Here is a 22,950-nt window from a genome sequence, read left to right on the forward strand (position 1 = left end):
TTTAAACCTCCAACAATGGCGAGGGGCGGGTATACAAACTTTAGCAGACATAATGGAAATCACTGGAGTTATCCCTTTTGATCAATTAGCCAATAAATATACCGGAATACGAAAATATTTTTATCAGTATTTACAAATTAGGAATTTTTTAAATAAAATTGTAAAAGCGAGATATTCTGGCACTATGGGAGAGGGAAAGATGGGAAAACTCATAGTAACATCAGGTCCAACTATAAAAGGAATATCAGTGTTTTATAGAGCTTTAATTAACCCAGTTGAAGAGATTAAACTGCCTTATATGGAAAAATGGGAGCTAGAGTTAGGGGAGGTATTAGAATTAGAACTATGGGGAAATAGCATAAAGGAGGTTAAGAGAGTGTCAGCCTGTATAAATCACGTGGAACAATTAAAGAAAACTCAAATGAGATGGTATCTATGCCCAGAGAGAATTGCAAAATTTAATCCGCAATCCTCCCATTTATGTTGGCGAGGATGTGGACAAGTAGGCAACCAGAGACATATCTGGTACTCGTGCCCGAGGCTTCTATCCTTTTGGGGCAGTGTGTTGAAGCTGATTATGGAGATTTCAGGGGTAACGGCACAAATTACACCCTCAATGGTGATTTTACACATTGGTTTGGAAATATTTCCTAAACAAATTAGAGGGTTGATATCACATATACTGATAGCAGCTCGAATATTGTTGGCTAGAAAATGGAAGGAGACCTTTCCTCCAACCCTAAAAGAGCTGACCGAAAAGCTGAATGTGAATTGTAAATATGAATTAATGTTGTCTCAGTCTCGCACTAGGAGAAAAAAGGTAGCAAAGATTTGGCAAACCTGGACAGCGAGTAAATACCATTTGTCCTAAAACAGTTGTTATAATATATATATATATATATATATATATATATATATATATATATATATATATATATATATATATATATATAATTTTTTTTTTTTTTGTGTGTGTTGTAATTATAATTTGTATTGGAATATTTTATGTTTGTGTTGTTATGTGTTATCTTGGAAAATAAAATAAACATTTAAAGGAAAAAAAAAAAATACTTGGAGGACACCCGAGCATGCTCAGGAAATCTCAAGTAACGAGTATATTCGCTAAACACTAGATCTCACACTCAGGTTGGAAGTAGATAAACTTGTCACACACAGAAATCACTAGGAGCAGTGAGGATTTTAATAGAAGCAAGTACATACAGTAGACGTTTCGGTCTGATTTGACCTTCATCAATATACTATACAGAAAATAAAAGGAAAAATATCCAAAATAAACAAGGTATATACAAAGGAGTAATATTACAGGTCCGTAAAGTCATCATTTTAACCCCTTTCTGCTATTGGACGTAATATTCCGTCCATGTGGGGTGGGCCCTAATTCCCAAGGACGGAATATTACGTCCAGCACGATCGGCCGCGCTCACGGGGGGAGCGCGGCCGATCGCGGCCGGGTGTCAGCTGCCTATCGCAGCGGACATATGGCACTATGTGCCAGGAGCGGTCACGGACCGCCCCCGGCACATTAACCCCCGGCACACCGCGATCAAACATGATCGCGGTGTGCCGGCGGTACAGGGAAGCATCGCGCAGGGAGGGGGCTCCCTGTGTGCTTCCCTGAGACCCCCGGAGCAACGCGATGTGATCGCGTTGCTGCGAGGGTCTCCTACCTCCTATCCCTGCAGGCCCTGGATCCAAAATGGCCGCGGGGCTGCATCCGGGTCCTGCAGGGATTACTTCCGGGTGCCGAGCAGGCTGCAGATGAAAGCTGCAGCCTGCACGGCTGTAAGTGAGATCGGTGCTCTGACAGAGTGCTGTGCACACTGTCAGATCACCGATCTGTAATGTCCCCCCCTGGGACAAAGTAAAAAAGTTAAAAAAAAAAATTCCCACATGTGTAAAAATAAAAAAGAAAAAAAAATCCTAAATAAAGAAAAAAAAAAAATATTATTCCCATAAATACATTCCCTTATCTAAATAAAAAAAATCAAACAATAAAAGTACACATATTTAGTATCGCCGCGTCCGTAACGACCCCACATTAGGTACATTAGGGCCTCTGCAAACGCAATGTGACGCCTGCAGACCATTCCATCTAAGTCTGCATTCCAAATGGCGCTCCTTCCCTTCCAAGCCCTCCCATGCGCCCAAACGGTGGTTCCCCCCCACATATGGGGTATCAGGGTACTCAACACAAATTGGACAACAGCTTTTGGGGTCCAATTTCTCCTGTTACCCTTGGGAAAATACAAAACCAGGGGCTAAAAAATAATTTTGGGGGGAAATTTTTGTTTTTATTATTTTCACGGCTATGCGTTATAAACTGTAGTAAAACACTTGAGAGTTCAAAACTCTCACAACTAGTGTTGAGCATTCCGATACCGCAAGTATCGGGTATCGGCCGATACTTGCGGGTATCGGAATTCCGATACCGAGATCCGATACTTTTGTGGTATCGGGTATCGGTATCGAAACAACATTAATGTGTAAAATTAAGAATTAAAATAAAAAATATTGCTATACTCACCTCTCCGACGCAGCCTGGACCTCACCGAGGGAACCGGCAGCGTTGTTTGCTTAAAATGCGCGCTTTTACTTCCTTCCGTGACGTCACGGCTTGTGATTGGTCGCGTGCCGCCCATGTGGCCGCGACGCGACCAATCACAGCAAGCCGTGACGTAATTTTCAGGTCCTCAATGCCTAATTCTAGGCATTCAGGAATTTAAAATTACGTTCCGGCTTGTGATTGGTTGCGTCGCGGTCACATGGGCGACGCAACCAATCACAAGCCGTGACGTCACGGGAGGCAGGAGACGCGCGCATTTTTAAAATTACGTCACGGCTTGTGATTGGTTGCGTGCCGCCCATGTGACCGCGACGCGACCAATCACAGCAAGCCGTGACGTAATTTCAGGTCCTCAATGCAGAAATAGGCATCAGGACCTGAAATTACGTCACGGCTTGCTGTGATTGGTCGCGTCGCGGCCACATGGGCAGCACGCGACCAATCAGAAGCCGTGACGTCACGGAAGGAAGTAAAAGCGCTCATTTTAAGCAAACAACGCTGCCGGTTCCCTCGGTGAGGTCCAGGCTGCGTCGGAGAGGTGAGTATAGCAATATTTTTTATTTTAATTCTTTATTTTACACATTAATATGGATCCCAGGGCCTGAAGGAGAGTTTCCTCTCCTTCAGACCCTGGGAACCATCAGGGATACCGTCCGATACTTGAGTCCCATTGACTTGTATTGGTATCGGGTATCGGTATTGGATTAGATCCGATACTTTGCCGGTATCGGCCGATACTTTCCGATACCGATACTTTCAAGTATCGGACGGTATCGCTCAACACTACTCACAACACATCTAGATGAGTTCCTTAGGGGGTCTACTTTCCAAAATGGTGTCACTTGTGGTTTTTTTTACTGTTTAGGTACATTAGGGCTCTGCAAACGCAATGTGACGCCTGCAGACCATTCCATCTAAGTCTGCATTCAAAATGGCACTCCATCCCTTCCGAGCCCTCCCATGCGCCCAAACATTGGTTCCCCCCACATATGGGGTATCAGCGTACTCAGGACAAATTGGACAACAACTTTTGGGGTCCAATTTCTCCTGTTACCCTCGGGAAAATACAAAACTGGGGGCTAAAAAATAATTTTTGTGGGAAAAAAATGTTTGTTTTATTTTTATGGCTCTGCATTATAAAATTCTGTGAAGCAGTTGGTGGGTCAAAGTGCTCACCACACCTCTAGATAAGTTCCTTAGGGGGTCTACTTTCCAAAATGGTGTCACTTCTGGGGGGGTTTCAATGTTTAGGCACATCAGTAGCTCTCCAAACACAACATGGCGTCCCATCTCAATTCCTGTCAATTTTGCAGTGAAAAGTCAAACGGCGCTCCTTCCCTTCCGAGCTCTCCCATGCGCCCAAACAGTGGTTTACCCCCACATATGGGGTATCAGCGTACTCAGGACAAATTGTACAACAACTTTTGGGGTCCAATTTCTTCTCTTACCCTTGGGAAAATAATAAATTGGGGGTGAAAAGATAATTTTTGTGAAAAAATATGATTTTTTATTTTTACGGTTCAGCATTATAAACTTCTGTGAAGCACTTGGTGGGTCAAAGTGCTCACCACCCCTCTAGATAAGTTCCTTAGGGGGTCTACTTTCTAAAATGGTGTCACTTGTGGGGGGTTTCAATGTTTAGGCACATTAGTGGCTCTCCAAACGCAACATGGCGTCCCATCTCAATTCCAGTCAATTTTGCACTGAAAAGTCAAATGGCGCTCCTTCGCTTCCGAGCTCTGTCATGCGCCCAAATAGTGGTTTACCCCCACATATGGGGTATTGGCGTACTCAGGACAAATTGTACAACATCTTTTGGGGTCCGATTTCTCCTGTTACCCTCGGGAAAATACAAAACTGGGGGCTAAAAAATAATTTTTGTGGGAAAAAAATGTTTGTTTTATTTTTATGGCTCTGCTTTATAAAATTCTGTGAAGCAGTTGGTGGGTCAAAGTGCTCACCACACCTCTAGATAAGTTCCTTAGGGGGTCTACTTTCCAAAATGGTGTCACTTGTGGGGGGTTTCAATGTTTAGGCACATCAGTGGCTCTCCAAACACAACATGGCGTCCCATCTCAATTCCTGTCAATTTTGCAGTGAAAAGTCAAACGGCGCTCCTTCCCTTCCGAGCTCTCCCATGCGCCCAAACAGTGGTTTACCCCCACATATGGGGTATCAGCGTACTCAGGACAAATTTTACAACAACTTTTGGGGTCCAATTTCTTCTCTTACCCTTGGGAAAATAAAAAATTGGGGGTGAAAAGATAATTTTTGTGAAAAAATATGATTTTTTATTTTTACGGTTCAGCATTATAAACTTCTGTGAAGCACTTGGTGGGTCAAAGTGCTCACCACCCCTCTAGATAAGTTCCTTAGGGGGTCTACTTTCCAAAATGGTGTCACTTGTGGGGGGTTTCAATGTTTAGGCACATTAGTGGCTCTCCAAACGCAACATGGCGTCCCACCTCAATTTCTGTCAATTTTGCATTGAAAAGTCAAACGGCGCTCCTTCCCTTCCGAGCTCTCTCATGCGCCCAAACAGTGGTTCACCCCCACATATGGGGTATCAGCGTACTCAGGACAAATTTTACAATAACTTTTGGGGTCCAATTTCTTCTCTTACCCTTGGGAAAATAAAAAATTGGGGGCGAAAAGATCATTTTTGTGAAAAAATATGATTTTTTATTTTTACGGTTCTGCATTATAAACTTCTGTGAAGCACTTGGTGAGTCAAAGTGCTCACCACACCTCTAGATAAGCTCCTTAGGGGGTCTACTTTCCAAAATGGTGTCACTTGTGGGGGGTTTCAATGTTTAGGCATATCAGGGGCTCTCCAAACGCAACATGGCGTCCCCTCAATTCCAGTCAATTTTGCACTGAAAAGTCAAATGGCGCTCCTTCGCTTCCGAGCTCTGTCATGCGCCCAAATAGTGGTTTACCCCCACATATGGGGTATTGGCGTACTCAGGACAAATTGTACAACATCTTTTGGGGTCCATTTTCTCCTGTTACCCTTGGTAAAATAAAACAAATTGGAGCTGAAGTAAATTTTGTGTGAAAAAAAAGTTAAATGCTCCATTTTATTTAAACATTCCAAAAATTCCTGTGAAACACCTGAAGGGTTAATAAACTTCTTGAATGTGGTTTTGAGCACCTTGATGGGTGAAGTTTTTAGAATGGTGTCACACTTGGGTATTTTCTATCATATAGACCCCTCAAATTGACTTCAAATGAGATGTGGTCCCTAAAAAAAAATGGTGTTGTGAAAATGAGAAATTGCTGGTCAAATTTTAACCCTTATAACTCCCTAACAAAAAAAATTTTTGGTTCCAAAATTGTGCTGATGTAAAGTAGACATGTGGGAAATGTTTATTACTATATTCATGAAGCACCAATAGTTCCAATGATGGTGAGCAGGTAGTCCTAACTCTCCCAAGGCACCCTAAGGATGTCCTAACTGGACTACTCCAAAATACAATTATCACTAAAAAAACAGAGCAAAAACGGCCACTTCAACATATTTGTATAAAAAATACGAATAAGTTTATTGTAATCACATTAATAATCAATATACATATCATAAAGACACAAAATACAAAATGTGCATGCTGTCAGCACAGACATATGGCAGGAGGCATTACAAAGAGAATATGACGTTAGCCAAGTTTAGAGGGGGAGTACAAAAAATGCCCTTCAGGTTATAGCATTGGTCCCTATATAATGTGTGGCCCTATGTAAACATATCACTTAATCCAATAGTACCCATCACACGGCCACCACTTGGATGAAGTCACATAGTTAAATACAATAACTGCTTACCCATTGGTAGTCAGGGTTCGTACTCCCACCTCGCTTGGCTCCCCGGACTTCATCCAAGTGGTGGCCGTGTGATGGGTACTATTGGATTGAGTGATATGTTTACATAGGGCCACACATTATATAGGGACCAATGCTATAACCTGAAGGGCATTTTTTGTACTCCCCCTCTAAACTTGGCTACTGTCATATTCTCTTTGTAATGCCTCCTGCCATATGTCTGTGCTGACAGCATGCACATTTTGTATTTTGTGTCTTTATGATATGTATATTGATTATTAATGTGATTACAATAAACTTATTCGTATTTTTTATACAAATATGTTGAAGTGGACGTTTTTGCTCCGTTTTTTAGTGATAAATGTGGGAAATGTTACTTATTAAGTATTTTGTGTGACATATCACTGTGATTTAATTGCATAAAAATTCAAAGTTGGAAAATTGCGAAATTTTCAAAATGTTCGCCAAATTTCCTTTTTTTTCACAAACGCAGGTAATATCAAAGAAATTTTACCACTATCATGAAGTACAATATGTCACGAGAAAACAGTGTCAGAATCACTGGGATCCGTTGAAGCGTTCCAGAGATATAACCTCATAAAGGGACAGTGGTCAGAATTGTAAAAATTGGCCCGGTCCATAACGTGCAAACCACCCTTGGGGGTGAAGGGGTTAACAGGAATGGATAATGTAAGTGTTACACGGTATGTCACATGGAATAAAACCAATATACAATAGTCCGTGTGTTATCATAACTATTATAGGCCAGACTCAGTGGTATCCAAACATTCTCACAGTGAGAGTTACATTGGTGCGTTTTAGTTGAAAGTATATATTGCCATGCAAAGTAAGATGTGCCAATAGTACTAACACTCTAATATAGTGCAAAGATAGTATGAACAAAATAGTATGAGAAGAATAGTATGAAAAAAATAGTATGAAAAAAATGAACATACCCTAAATAGAGTACTAGTAAGGTTTATGGGTCGTTAAAGGAAATCAGGATTCCTAAATAGAACGTAAGGGTATGTTATTTGTGAACTCTATGTCCAATATATAGTGCCGGTTAAGTAAGGTGTATCACCTACCCCTTTATGAAGGACTGTCCGGATATGCCGGAAGATAGCACTATGGGGTTAAAAAAGGTGCCATATAGGTTAAGAATATTGATGCTGTGCATAAAACAAGGATGTCTATAACAGTGAAATCACGTCATTCTGTGAGTGTATGGCTTACAAGAATCTCAGTTAGTTCGAGGAAAACGGATGAAGTATCCACGGCTAGTCCCGTGCTGTGAATGAGTGATCCGGGGTCTGTTTTAACAGCGCTTGTCTCCGGGGTGTGGAGATCGCGCGACCGGAAAGACATACCAGAAGTGACGCATGGTGAATGTGGTGACGGAGATCTGCGTTCCTTAGTGGGTGGGGAGAACTCCAGGCTTGCGTTCCACCATTGGACATGCGCAGAAGGCCGGGCTAGAGGCATTTCACTGTGGCAGGAAAGTTTCTTATGTGCGTTACAGGAAAAGTGCAAAGAGGTCGCCAATGTCTGTAACTCATGAATCCAGTATCCCTCTCTCTTTTTCAAGAGATAAATATGATCGCCTCCCCTGCAGAAGTTATGATTACACACGGACTATTGTGTATTGGTTTTATTCCATGTGAGATACCGTGTAACACTTACATTATCCATCCTTGTTAAAATTACGACTTTACAGACCTGTAATATTACTCCTTTGTATATACCTTGTTTATTTTGACTATTTTTCCTTTTATTTTCTGTATAGTACATTGGTGAAGGTCAAATCAGACCAAAATGTCTACTGTATGTACTTGCTTCTACTAAAATCCTCACTGCACCTGTGATTTCTGTGTGTGCCAAGTTTATCTACTACTGACTACGGCTTGGGCACCTACTTGAGCACCACTAATAAGTTGTGCCTACGAGTTTTGCTACACTCAGGTTGGAAGACCAATGTGAATGGACGTCTGCATGAGCCTTTTGAGGTTGACCTCTCTTTGCTGCATCTTTCCTCACACAGTGACCAGCACAATGGCTGCTGGTGAATGATCATGTGATTAGATCTTTCCAAAACACTTGGCATTGAAAAGCTGTTTTTCTATTGGAGGAGGTTGATGGATTGGTCTGGTCACTTGGCCCTCCACCAGCAGCCACTGTATGAACAGAAGTGCTGGTTAGTGTGTGAGGAAAACTGCACCAGTAAGAGAAAGTGGTGGCCTTCTGAATGAAAATCTGTCAGTGAGCTTGTTCTGATAAGTTACAAACTTTCCTTTGAGACTTTCTTCATCTGCCTTTTTCTGTTGCTCTAGGGATGAGCAAACTCTAATTTTAATGAAACCCGAACACGGACTTCTTACTGTACATCCTGTTTACTGTTCGGGTTCAGCAGACTAATAAAGCTTGTTGAAATCCTGCAGTGCAGCAAATCAACTAGCTTTTCCAGTGTCAGGATTTCCGACACCATCACAGCCATCCAATATTGACAAGTATTGGCATGCCTGTGATTAGCCAGTGCACCATGTTAGAAAAAAATATATAATAAAAAAGTGGTTTCCCCCCTATTTTTGATAACAAACAGAGGTAAAGCAGACAGCTGCAGGCTGCAGCCCTTATCTGGCTACATTATCTTGTCTGGTTATGAAAAAATAGAGGACCCTCCACGTGTGTTATTCAATTATATATAAATAAAATGGCTTGGGTTTCCCCTAAATTTTTTATAACCAGTCAAGATAATGCAGATAGCTGGGGGCTGGTAATCTCAGGCTTGGAACATCCATGGATATTTGGACCTCCCCAGCCTAAAAATAGCAGCCCACAGCCACCCCAGAAAAGGCCCATCCATTAGATGTGCCAATTCTGGTGCTTTTCCTGGCCCTTGTCACTTTCCCTGCTGCGTTGGCAAGCAGGGTAATATTTGGGGTTATTGTCAGCTTTGTAATGTCTGCTGACATCATGCCCAGAGGTTATTAATGTGGCGGTGTCTATGAGACACCCCTATTCCTAAAACTGTAAATAAATAAAAAACACACATAGGCAAAAAATACTTTATTTGATTAAAGACTCTCCCACACACACTTGTTTACCCATTCATTAAAAATAAATTCAGGAAGTTCAAACGGTAATCCAATAGTGAAATGTACCATGACGCCCATTGAATCCTATAGAGTCTCGTTGTGAGAATGTTCTCAGAACGAGACTTTATAGTTCACTCCCGTGTAGCACCAGGCTCGGAAATTCTCATGCTCCTGTCTGGTCCTGACCGCGAGTAACCCTATTGAGCTTGTAACACACAAGGTAACAGGCCTAAACAGGCCTCAGTGTGTTAGACCAGTGTGGGTCCCGAGTTCAAGGGCTCAAGGGTGCCAGTACAGGAAGAAAGAAGACGTGGAACCGAAAAGCAGGTATGGAGACTTGCCGATCAGGACTGTAGCGTTAAAGCTGGGTTGTAACATAGTAGTGAGAAAGAGTGCGCCTCACTAGCCCTGGAACAAGCTACAGAGGAAGGTTGCTGTGTGGAAAATGCTTCATACTGTAAAGGAGTTCTCCATAAGACTTTGTACCCGCTATTCCTTGTATATAACCCTTACCAAGTTACTGTTCAGCAAAGACTTTATTTTTGAATGGTGGTCTCCCTCATTGAACATCTGGTCCTGGTGAGCCCACACCACTGGCTATATGTGGCCTGCGTGGGCTTAAGGCCCTCATGCCCCTCACCACGTTACACTAATGGATATCAAAGTGCCAACAGTTTTAACCCCTGCTGTACTACCACCTCTGATATTTTTAGTTGTACCATGCACTCGTAGCAAACTAATGGCTAATTCTAAATAACAGATAAATCTAACTTCTAATAGCATGTGATATGTGGCTAGCCAAGGGGAATCAACTTTTTTCTGGTCAAAACTTGATAGACACCTTATCATGACTTGATTATAGAAATAAAGTTACCTGATGACATGATATTGGTTAATGTACCCCACTAATTTGGACATGTCACCCCCTTCAATACATGCATTGGGGTTCTGCCTTGTATTTATTGGCAAACAAAATCCTTCATGGGTTAATCCCACAGACACAAACAGCACCTGACAATTTCTCTATAATTTTCCTACCCTTGACTAGTTATTATAAAATGTCTTGGTTTCTCTGCTAAATCTGCTCATTTTTTCAATAAAATTTCCATCCTGTGTGGACTAGCGATAAGCATGCATTGAAGTCTATGAGAAGCAAACATACAGAAACACATGGACATATACTGGCCGATGTATCAAGCATGGCATAGCGCACGCTCGCGCTACACCCGTCTTGCCAGAGTGCAATGGCGCCAAATTAATTAAGAAGTGCATACCATTTATTGAATTAGGTGCATCTGCTTTGTGGCTTATGCCTTAGTGACCTGCCCTAGAAATGCTATTCCAGACAGGGACTGGAGTAGCATTTCTGTCATACAGAATACCGTCATTTTTTATGAATTTGACAGGTGGGTGTGACCATGCTCCCATCCTGTCCTTGTTCCGCTCATTTTGGTCTTGTTGATTCAAAATGGAGTTGCAAAATTTTTGCGCAACTCCCCATTGAGCGAAACTTTGGTAAGTTTTCTTACTGAAAAGCTTTGTTGAATTAGTCCTGTTATGTCTGGATGTAGAGCCCCTAGGTAAAATCACAATTTTTTTGTCTTACACATGCTAAAGGATTAAAAGAAAAAGAAATCCATGTCCCTACCTCTGAGATGAAGAGCCTTCTGCAGAGCCTCTCCCCTTCCCAAGGTCGGGTGGAGCACAGATTGTATTGTCTTCCACTTTATTTCCTTTGCCTGAAAACTAAGTGTGCAATAGTGCCTTAAGTTAATAACAAAGGTAATTCAAAGAACAGGTTGGAAAACCCAGATGTCGAAAAGGCAACTAAGTAAATAAAATGTGTCTTATTGTATTATGTAAGACCACGGACATTACATATTCTTCGGTGTGTGCTACATGCGAAGCAGCAGCTGTTACCCCGGATTGTATGTGACATTGGTGAGAACAGCAACGATACCTATCAAAATTCTTCATTTCTGCTAGATGTTAAACATTAAAAAACTAAATTCGATTTTTTGCATAAAACCGAAAAATGGCATCTTCTAAAAAGTAACAAGGATCAGAACATTGTAATGATTTCCCCAATGATCCTGACTGTTGGCAGGAAGCATTGACTGCAGACAGTGAAATCATTGACACCGCATTATTGTAGGCAGCACAACAACTACTACATCAAGGTCTGTTTCTATCTGCAAACAGGCACCTCATTATACTCAGGGCTCCTTTGTTTCTTAGTACTTTTTCTGTTAAACTCCTTATCTCTGTTCCTTACTTATTAATAACTTGCTTTCTAGAGAAAAAAAGTTGAATTTGAAGATTTTCCCGAAAATGTGCTGAACATAGGTTGTCCTTCCTTACCCCCACCCCAACAATCAGTTGTGATCTATGCAAAACCCAAAAGAAACCTTTGACTTTCCTGCCACACCACCACAGGGGAAACTGGAGGTTTATTCTCATTATATTAAATCACTAAAATTGCAACGTGCTCGTAAAAACTAGCAACCTGGCAATTTACTTGTTAAAAATCCTCTCCGTTTTGTATGCCGTAAGGATTTTTAATTGCCATAGGTTACTACTCGCTGCTTAGGTCCCGACTACCTCTGAAGTCTATCAGCGGTGGCCGTTCTCCTAGGCTCGGAGCGCTGCGCTTACAAACTCTTTTCTTTAGAACTTGTAATCACTGCTCTAAAGCTGACTGGATTGTTGGATTGAACCATGCTCAGTGCTACTGTTCTCCTCTGATGCTGCAAAGGCAATGTTAAAGAGTGCACTGGCCCACGGCTAAAAGGCAGCCAGAAGACAGTAAAGCCATGCATACCTCCAAAGGAATAATGAGACAACCCCTTTAAGATTTACACAGTTCTTATTCAGTGGTCCAGCCATGTTACATGCAGTCAGTTTTCAAATCCTTAAAGGGATGTAATCTGAAGACACCATGAGGTTGAGGTTAAAACACTTAATTTAGCGATGTGTCACTTATTAGGCTGTGTGCTGTTGTTTACTTACAATGAAGATTTTATCACCAGGATATTATCATTGCTGTGACTAGCTGGTGTGAACCCTCGTCCAACTCCATCCCTTTCTGTGATGAGCAGCTCACTGTCTATACAGAGCCTGGTGTTGGCGGGGGCAACTTTCTCAGCTCTGCTTCATGCTATATCTTAGAACTATAAATAGGAATTATGGGGGCACCATGGACAGTTTACTACTGGGATCCAACCTTGACCAATGAAAATAGAATTATGCAACACAAAAGAAAAAGCAAAGGCCATAAACTACGGGGATCACCAGACAGCAGGATAATATGCAAAAAAGATCACAACTTTATTAAGGTATAAGATATAACACAGATACTGAAAACATTAAAAACATTTAAAAACAGTACATGTTGCCTAAAATGAGGCACATGCCTGGAAACAAATTAGTAGGAGACAATTGGAATAATACATATATACATGCATTTGCACCTGGTCCTGAAACTCCTATATGGACAGTATATTTATCAAGATGTGAGGTATGGAAAATTCACCATAAGGCCCCATACACACAATGAGCAATACAAAAGAGACTGAAAACAGTACAATGATAAGACTTTTAGATTAACAGTCATGGATTGTATGATAACTCGATTAAGAGCACTCAGTAATATAAATATACTTATACTCAACACATGTGAGAGAGGCAGATGTAATTACCCAACATTTCCCATAGACATAAGTGTAGCATACTGGGTGAATTAATTACCCACAAATGAACTTAGGACCAGAGCCAGCACATCCAAACGTCCCCCATGAGGCAAACAGATCTAATACCCCTCAAGTGATGCCAGGCATGAAAAAAGAAACGAAAACCCGACGCGTGTCGCCACTAGAGTGGCTTCATCAGGGGTATCTTAGAACTCTGACTGTGTCACAGCTGCTGCACCTAGTAATCTAAGTGATACATCGCTGGAATCAGGATCTCTGCTACTACATTGTGCTGCTCTCAGATGAGGTAGCAAAAACCTGGTGACCAATTTGCTTTAATACATACATAATACTAACCAAAACATATTAATGCCTATCCTGCCATAATATTCTACATTCACCCACACGTTGCATTATTTATTTCAGATTTCGATTCTAAGGAATCTGTCACCAGGTTGTTGCTATGAAATCTGAGAACAACATCATGCAGGGTCTGAGACCCTGATTCCAACAATACGTCACTTGTCGGTCTTCATACTGTACAATCATTTTTTTCCTCTGCTGCAGATCCAGCAGTGCTCAAAATGCTGAGCCCTTTATAACCTCGCCCACACCACTGATTGGCAGCTTTCTGTGTACAATGTACAGTGACAGAGCTGCCAATCAGTGGTGAGGAGGGGTTACACAGAGCAGTTAACTAGGAGGCACGAGACACCTAGTCCTGTAGTGATAATCTCTTGCTGATAAAACACTGATTGTATTGAAAAAGAAACACACAGCTTAGTAAGTGACACATCACTGGAATTGTGGTCGTAGCCCCTATATCATGCTGAAATCAGGTTACATATTGAAAGCCTAATGATAGATTCCATTTATGTTATGGTGAAATCGGCATATTCTTGTTGGAATAAGCATGTATATAATTTACAACTGTTCTGTAAGTTTCTTCTGTCTAACATTGGATGACATTGATGTAATTCCTCTGTAGTCTGTCTTTCATGCATGTAGCAGAGTTACACGGGAGATTGACGTAACTCCTACTGGCCATAGGGCTGCCCAAGGGCATAACCCTTTGCTATGAGATGTCAGCATTGGATTCTGTCATGCAAACCTTACCATCTCCGATATCCATGACTACACTGGCAGAGCGCTCCAATGGTGAAAAAGGATCCAAAGTAAAAGATTGCTGTTTCTTTTACTTACTTAGAATATTTTCTAATTAAAGTTTCTATTTAGTTGAAGTCCTATGTTGACACATCTTTTTTTTCTATCTTTTTTACAACACTTTTTTCTCAAACCCCAAGGTCATTATAAAGGTTGATGAATGAGATGAGGATAAAGCATCTCTTTATCAAGGATCTCTGCCTTCCTGTAGCCTAAAGGACATATGAATTATAAATCAACCTTCTCCAATCAAGGTCAAAGAAAACAAAGTAACATTTCATGTTGAGCCTGTTTGTCTCGTGGAAGTGTTTGTGGTGCACGACGTGCTCTTCACATTGGCTTCAGTTAGACAAAAAATAAAGAAAATGGGATACACTTCTAATTTGAATCATGTCCATAGTTAAAGGGAACCTGTCACCTGAATTTGGCGGGACCAGTTTTGGGTCATATGGGCAGGGTTTTCGGGTGTTTGATTCACCCTTTCCTTACCCGCTGGCTCCATGCTGGCCGCAATATTGGATTGAAGTTCATTCTCTGTCCTCCGTAGTACATGCCTGCACAAGCCAATATTGCCTTGCGCTGGCGTGTACTCCGGAGGACAGGGAATTAACTTCAATCCAATATTGCGGCCAGCATGCAGCCAGCGGGTAAGGAAAGGGTGAATCAAACACCTGAAAACCCCGCCCATACGACCCAAAACTGGTCCCGCCAAATTCAGGTGACAGGTTCCCTTTAAAAGTAGGAAATTGAGTTGAAATATTTCTTATCGATACACAAAATGCTTTTAATTGTTTCCTTTTTTAATATGATCCTTAACTCCTAGTTGTAAAGTTGTGACCATGAATACTAGAGTGATTGCACGGCCGCTGTGCCTGTTGGTGGACGGCTGTTAGTACTTTAATCCGCCACTCTTTAACTATGCCACAATCAATATTTCTGATTTTGGGATTTTGGATGTGCTTAATTTGTATAATAAATAGTATTCCTGGCATCGTGTCTGCTGTGGCTGACTGTTTAGTCTCTACTCACATGAGGCATTTTAAAATTTTATTTCAGCAGCCAAAACTTTCCGTGTGTCCGTGTGAAAAACACGGAGACATGTCAGTGTTCGTGGGAGCGCACGGATCACACGGACCCATTAAAGTCAATCGGTCTGTGTAAACACGTACCGCACAGATGCTGTCCGTGTGCCGTCTGTGTGCCATGCAGGAGACAGCGCTACAGTAAGTGCTGTTTCCCCAGCGTGTGGTGCTGAAGCCGCCATTCATTTCTTCTCCCCAGCAGCGTTCACTGGAGAGAAGGAATGAAAAATCAATGTTTTTTTTATTATTTTTGTGTTTAAAATAAAGATCCTTGTCACCTGCTGCCTCCCACCCCCTGTGTGCTCGTATGCTGGTATTAAAATACTCACCCAGCTCCCTCGATGCTTCCTCTCAGCGTCGCAGCTTGTCCTGTATGAGCGGTCACGTGGTGCCGCTCATTACAGGGATGAATATGCGGCTCCACCTCCCATAGGGAGGTGGGTGATTATTTTATTTCCAGCGGGCGGGCGCACAGGGGGTGGGAGGGGGGAGGTTACCGGAAACTTTATTTTAACTACAAAAAAACAAAAAAAACAATGATTTTTCATTCCTTCTCTCCAGCGAACGCTGCTGGGAAGAAGGAATGAATTCCGGCTTCAGCACTCAAGGCAGGGGACAGCGCTTACTGTAGCGCTGTCTCCTGCACGGTCCGTGTGGTACTCAGTCGGCACACGGGTGGCACACGGCTGCCGCACTGATGTGCCACATGAGCACACGGACACGGATAACTCCGGTACCGATTTTTCCGGTACCGGAATTATCTGGACATGTGAGACTGGCCTCAGATAGGCATTAGGTAACGTTCACACAGGTAATGTGGTTTGGTCCAAACAGGTGCAATTTGATTGCTTTCATAAAACTCCAAAGGATTCAAAACCAAAAAAATAGCCTCCTCAGGAAACAAAGGTATCACAGCAAATAAACAGTTAATTGAGCAGGCACATATATGTCAGTGTGAGCTCACTCAAACAGATTACAGACCTTTCTCCCAGATCAAACTACATACACAGAAGCGGCCCGATCCCACACGTTTTTACAGTGCCAAATTGAAGTGTTCAACTCCAGGCACAGTTCACATTGAACAGGCAATTGCTTCCACATGGTTCTCTGCAGCTCCAACACACAGACTGCTTAACTTTCCTAGCTGACCCATGCAATCTCTGTTCAGAGAGTAAACCCAGCATGTCTCTCTCAGCTACAGCTCACATTTTGGCTGGTCACTCACCAACAGCAGACTCGATCTCACTCATCCAGCAGACTAACACACATAGCAAATACAGGCCCTGGTTCTAGTAAAAAGTTATGCTGGTTCATCTAATCAAGACCTGCAGTGTTACCTGTGCTACTGAACTACAACATATTTCATAAATTTAGTTTTATTCATCAAAAACACAGCAGAGCCCCCTGAGGAAGGTATTGCCGAAACGCGCGTCGGGGTGGACAGGAGCTGCGTGTGTGCTTTAACAGTCTACCCATTGGTATGTATATTTGTTGCACTTGCATATGAACATGACACCACAATTGTCCGTGCTGTTGGTCTATGATGACTGATCCTCTGTAATATTCTTCTATATTTATATTGTTATTGGGCAGCACGGACTTTTGATAGAAGTAGTGCCACATGTGCCTCCTCCTGTTCTTCTGTATATGCTGAGTGGCACACGGGATTTCCCAATAGTTATGTTTTATGCCTGTTAATATCAATAAAGTTTTTTCACGTTTATATACTTGGACTTTATCACTGCTTTTTCTTGGGTAGTGTATTCTTTATGTAAAATGATAGTGACAGAGATGTGAAGCAGATTAATTAAAATGTGAGGATTCCTCTTACTGTCCAGATGACTGAGGAGGATGTCTGTTGTCCACAGAGAGATAGGAAAGGTTTTATTAGGGTCTGAAATGGATCAAAGACCATATGACACCCTTTACAACTAGCTATGTTAACTGCAGTACAATGAGAGAGCAGACAGTATGGCTTTGGGAGAAAATATGGAATATTGGATTTTCTATACATCCAATATTAATGAGATGTACATTGTTGGCACCGGGATAACTAGGCAAAAAAACCATATTTTTTTCATAATTATAAGCCCCAGCAAAAGGCCCCAAGTCCATAGGGGCTATATAGCCACCAGCAGCTAGGCCGTGTTTGGGCTCTAAGCTTAGCTAAAATCCCAATACAAAACCCTCTGTGATCACTCTATAAGGAGTTATTACATAAATTGGGATTTCCGAAAATTATGAAAGGCTGAGTCCAGCCCACAACCGGCCCCTTGTGAGGTCATCATAGAGAGGTGTATGGGTGGGACTCGTGGTCCGATAAAAGATCAATCACAATTATTATCAGCGTTCGTGCAGAGAGCTACATATCGTGTATGTATTCAGGGGCCCTGTTTATTGACAGCCAAATCGAATCGCTCTCCTTTGGCTGAACTGAATTGTCTCTTTAATCGGTGTAGTAAGTTCTCCTGTTAATCCCTTTTATTTTATGTAACTGTTTATGCTGTATTGTTTTGTCCCCCTTGTAAAATCTTTTGTATATTCTTCACTGCCTCCCTTTGGATTAAATATAAAATTTGATAGTTCTGTTCCATCCATGGTGTAAAGAACGCCTGAAAGTGATAGCTACCGTTAACGGTGTCTAATCGACTGAAACAGATTAGTGGTGGCAGCAAGTAGTCTGGGGTTATCTGAGAGTTGGCTGTGACCGTACCGGTCCATGTCCATGTGTTGGAATCCGGAGGTGTTTATGTCGTACGCTCGCCATTAATTTTCCTATAGCCAGCCTAGTAGTGTGAACAGGCTGCAGATTTCTCCACTATCGTTGGCCAATCATGTAATTGTTCGGACGATAGGGGGCAGCAGAGAGTGGTTCGCTCCAAAGATCACAACGGTGGTACTCGTGACCTTCCCAGCCTGTGATTTCAGGGATTTGTGGGATTAAAAAAGTCCTGATAAATATCATATCCCTGACACTGTGTTATAGGGACAACCTAAGACCTAAAAAAGGCCCTAAGAAGCCCCCCACATTGTCTAACAATAATGCCTTTATTGTTTAAGAATAACTGATGATCATGCATTTTATTTCCAAAAGCAATAATTTAATGTCAAATTTGAAATATTATAGTTGAGACACCAATAAGAAGCACATCACATCAGATACTTAGTGTAATCATATGCATGAAGAGAGAATACAAGTGTTTTAATGTCAGGTGACTTGTATGATGAAGAGAATTACAGACAATAAAACATATTAGTCTATGTACCCACACCAAATCAATAAAATGATAACTGTTTTGAAAAAAAATTTTTTGTAAAACAATAAAAAGAAGGTCCTAGGAACCATTCTGTTCATTTGCGATAACTTTTAGAAATGAATGTCCAACTTGTTCATGAATTTTCCTTCCACTATCACTAAATAATATGTTCTGAAAAAAAAAAATTAGTGTCAGAAGAAAAGCCCACTGCATTTCTGTCTTGGAATCTGTGTGCATTCATACTAGAGTTGATTTTATTTTTTCTTAGATTTTTCATTTATTTTGTCTGTACCAGTTGGCACATCCCCTTGTGACCCTAGCTTTATTTGAATTGATTTTTGTAAAGCTTTTAAACACTTAAATTATAGAACATTTCTACAAATAACATGAACTTTGGATGTTCTCCTTTCCTTTAGAAGCCTGCATTTTTGACAACTAGTGGTCTACTTTGTGGTAAACGTGTCCCCTTGCCTCTTTTCCTAGAGGAAATTTTCACAAAGCATCTAAGATATGTGGTGTGATGAGCCAGTAATTTCCTAATGGATTAAGCACTGTCTGCCCAGTGCTCTTGATTAATTCATTTCTTTAAATTTGCTGAATATAAACCATGCTGCTCCTCGGGTTGTAAAGTGAGTTCAGACCATGAATTGTCTTTTATGCTTACCGACAGTCAACTTGTTTAGCAATTTTTTCACGTTGTTGGGGCTTAATTGCCAGCTGAGTTGCTACATGATATTAACAGTCAAGGACACCTCTGTTTTTGAAGTCCTGATTGTTCCATTATTTTATCTTTTCTAATTTCGTTCACATGAATTCACTCCTCCAAAAGTTAAAAAAAAAAAGAAATCTTCTCAGATCAAACTTTACTTTAAATATAGAGTTGAGTTTTAGCTTTCCTGAACATTTTTTTAATATATATATTTGAATGTCACATGGCAGGAACCGAGTAAGAATCTTTTCACAGTTTGAAGTCTGCATTTCCTGAGCCTTTTATGGATGTTCTTCATATAGATATACCCTCTATTCTTCAGAAATAGACAGTGTGACATCTTTTTGATGTTCAACTAGATAAGTGGATGCTTGTTATATTCCAAATTTAGTTTTTGTGACCTAAAGATTAGGATTCGTTTTGTTCGAGATGAGTTATACAACATAGTAGTAATTTTTAGTGAGAGACAAGTGTAATGAGAAGCACAAAACTTGGCAATTGATCAATGTTTCCATTCCGAAAGGCACAGATCATTGATATGGTAACTCATAAACAGCTATGGGCCCATATTACGGTATATAATGGCAATTTTATATGGAAACACACATTTGTTTTTTCTTATGGATTTATTCAGAATTCAAGGGACCAATTTGCGGCACACAGTGTGCCAATGACTATAGGTTTCGAAACCGCAGAAGATGAGTGCTACAATATAGCCTTTGTTATGTGGATAAGGACTATGGTTCATATTTAAAGGGCTATCTTGGGATTCTGATGGCCTAGTCTTAGAGATGCATGTATTGTATATGAATGTATGACTGATGGGGTGCCAAGCCGCGGACCGCTATGATCAGCACAGCAAATAGTAAGCAGTACAACTCATTTAATGGAGTTGTTAGTAGAGTGACACCTGCATCAGTGTGTTTTTGCATTGTACTGCAGTTTAGGTTATGCAAGTGAATGGGCTTAATATAGTTGAGCTGCAGTGCCAAGCATAGCCACATTCCTATGGATATCTGCAGTAAGTGGGCCAATTGCCAATGACATCCATTACTAAATAAGTGATGCAAAAATAAATACTGAAAAAAGATTTTTGTTTTTAGTTGCATTTTACAAAATATGAAACCTATAACGCATATATCCATTAAAAATGAAGCTGTAATGATAATTATATATCAAGGTTTGTATCTCTTATATGTGACTTTTTTTTTCTACTTCCCTTACAGCGGATGGTTGCATTGACTGGTCCGTGGATCTGAACACCTATATGTCACTGGCCGGAGAAGCCGTGCGAGTAAAATGTGCGCTGTTCTACAGTTATATCAGGACTAACTACACCATGGCTCAGAGTGCAGGACTCCGGCTCATGTGGTACAAAACCAAAGGGGATTTAGAAGAACCAATTTTATTTTCTGTGGCTAGGATGAGTAAGGATGATGACTCTTTATGGATTCATTCTGCAGAGGTACAAGACAGTGGATTCTACACATGCGTTTTAAGGTAAATTGTGACATATTGAATTATGTAATCCGCACCTGAAGAGTCTAAAGTGAAGAAGTATTTGCATCCAGGTATCTTTGTGGAGTTTGATCATGGTTGCTTCCAATACTATATCATAGTATACACCATTATGGGTAATGATGAGCAAATCTTTAATTATTTTGAATTATCCAGTTTTTCGGAATTGTGCAAGGAAATTTGATTCAGTTTATTGTGAATCAGACGTAATCCAAAGCTTTCAATTGCTCAGATGTTTATGATACTTTCTGGTAGGACTGTATTGTTTTACTTCACGTTAAGTACAGTTCCCCCTTACCTTAAGAAATCCTAGCTAAACTCTAAAAAAAAAAAAAAAAAAATAGCATCAACAGGCTGCAGTTTTCATGTGGCATGAAGGTACCTCGAATTTACGAATATAAAAGGGCTGCAAGAAATCAATATGGTTTGTGACCAACACACTTTTTTCAGTAATATTGTTGGCTTGCTTCTGCATGAATGCAAAAAATATATATCATTGAATTGCAGCAGTACAATACTCTCTCTGATCATGCAAGTAGCAGTAGCTGCCTACTATATGTCCCTCTTTAGCCCTGCCTCACAGACATGATATGATCTCATTTCCCTCTGTCCAGAGGCGTAGCTAGGGTTTTGGTTCAGGGGGGTGAAACTTCTGAGTGGGCCCCTAACCAGGTAACCTTGATTACAACTGGGTGGAGGAGAACCTCAGCAGATGAACACCCTATTACTGAAAATAATCTCTATATAACGACCAACATGGATATTACCGCCATATGGTGAGTGGTAAATACCAGTCCTACAGAGCATATAAGAGATCACAGCACAGTTACAGATAATGACTTACTGCTGAAGTTCATTCTGATGGAATCATTAACTTATCCCATCTTTTCCATCTGGCCCAGACCAACATGACAACTTCTTCCATCCAGGACTCGTCTGCAGAGAATACAACAAACACACGCTTCACTTCGCACATTCCAGCCATCTCCATCTATTCCCAACCTGCACAAACTCCTCATCCTCCTCATACTGAGCTGCTGTTGCCCTATGTGACCCTACTACTGCACCTGCTGTGTGTTACTATGTGCCTTCTAAATTCTAAAGCAACTCTCTATAATATAGTAATGCCGGGTGCAAGTGCCCTAGAAAACAGTGCCCATATTTTGCCCCCTAGAATGTAATCATGCCCTGTGTGTGCCCCTTTGATAGTCACAGTAACCTGAGTTTCCCTATAACAATAAGTGCCCACTTTACATTTAATAATGTCAGGATTCTCCCCCTGTACAGCTCCCCTATACACAGCATGATGCTCTCTTATACACAGTATAATGCCCCCTCACTGTATAGTACCACCCACACAGTATACTGACCCCTTAGACTCCAAACTGTTTGATAGCTCCAACACTGTATGATGGCCCCTTCACTGTAATCACCACACTGTACGATGGCCCCCTAACTGTAATCTACACACTGTATGATGCCCCCCTAGATAGCCTCCATATAGTATAATGCACCAGATAGTCCTAAATGTAGTATAATGCACTCCACATAAGCAATCAATTCTCCCTGTAACTGTATTTGCGCGCTACTACGCTACTGCCTCTCTCTATTAGTTGTATCTGTATTATTCTCTTTTCTCTGTACAGGTTCTACAGCATTTTATTGCTTTTTGTCCTTTACTTTCCTATCTCAGAAATGGCTGCTGCATTTCCAGTTTCTGCTTTTATATAGGCTATGATATTCCCTCCTGATTGGCTGTTATACCATGGGATATGGTGGCTGGAAAGCATTAATGGGGAAACTGCCTACAAGGATAATATTTGTATATGTTTTAGAAGTGTTCTTTAATTACATATCTTATAAGTAGAGTAACTAAGCTACATTCAGAGTAGCCTACTTTGGTTGGCAAATATCATCACAGAAAGAGTTAAAATAAGGCTTACGGATTGACTTTTTGAATATAGGTGAGTACAGCACTCTACCTCATTTAGTTCCATAGACTTTAAACGCAATGGCATTGCACATGTTAGTGAGTG

The 22,950-nt window shown here is 41.1% G+C and overlaps 1 protein-coding gene across 2 annotated transcripts in view; it reads left to right on the forward strand.

The window, feature by feature from the left end:
* The window catches only part of IL1RAPL2 (interleukin 1 receptor accessory protein like 2), a 1,069,016-nt gene that overhangs the window by 424,174 nt on the left and 621,892 nt on the right, over positions 1 to 22,950 (forward strand). For both annotated transcript variants that reach the window (XM_077285203.1, XM_077285204.1), the window contains one exon: positions 20,623 to 20,896. In XM_077285203.1, coding sequence (XP_077141318.1) covers positions 20,623 to 20,896 — 274 coding nt within the window. The remainder of the gene's footprint in view (positions 1 to 20,622; positions 20,897 to 22,950) is intronic.

The sequence above is a fragment of the Ranitomeya variabilis genome, chromosome 2 (genome assembly GCF_051348905.1).
Source record: "Ranitomeya variabilis isolate aRanVar5 chromosome 2, aRanVar5.hap1, whole genome shotgun sequence".
NCBI lineage: Eukaryota > Metazoa > Chordata > Amphibia > Anura > Dendrobatidae > Ranitomeya > Ranitomeya variabilis.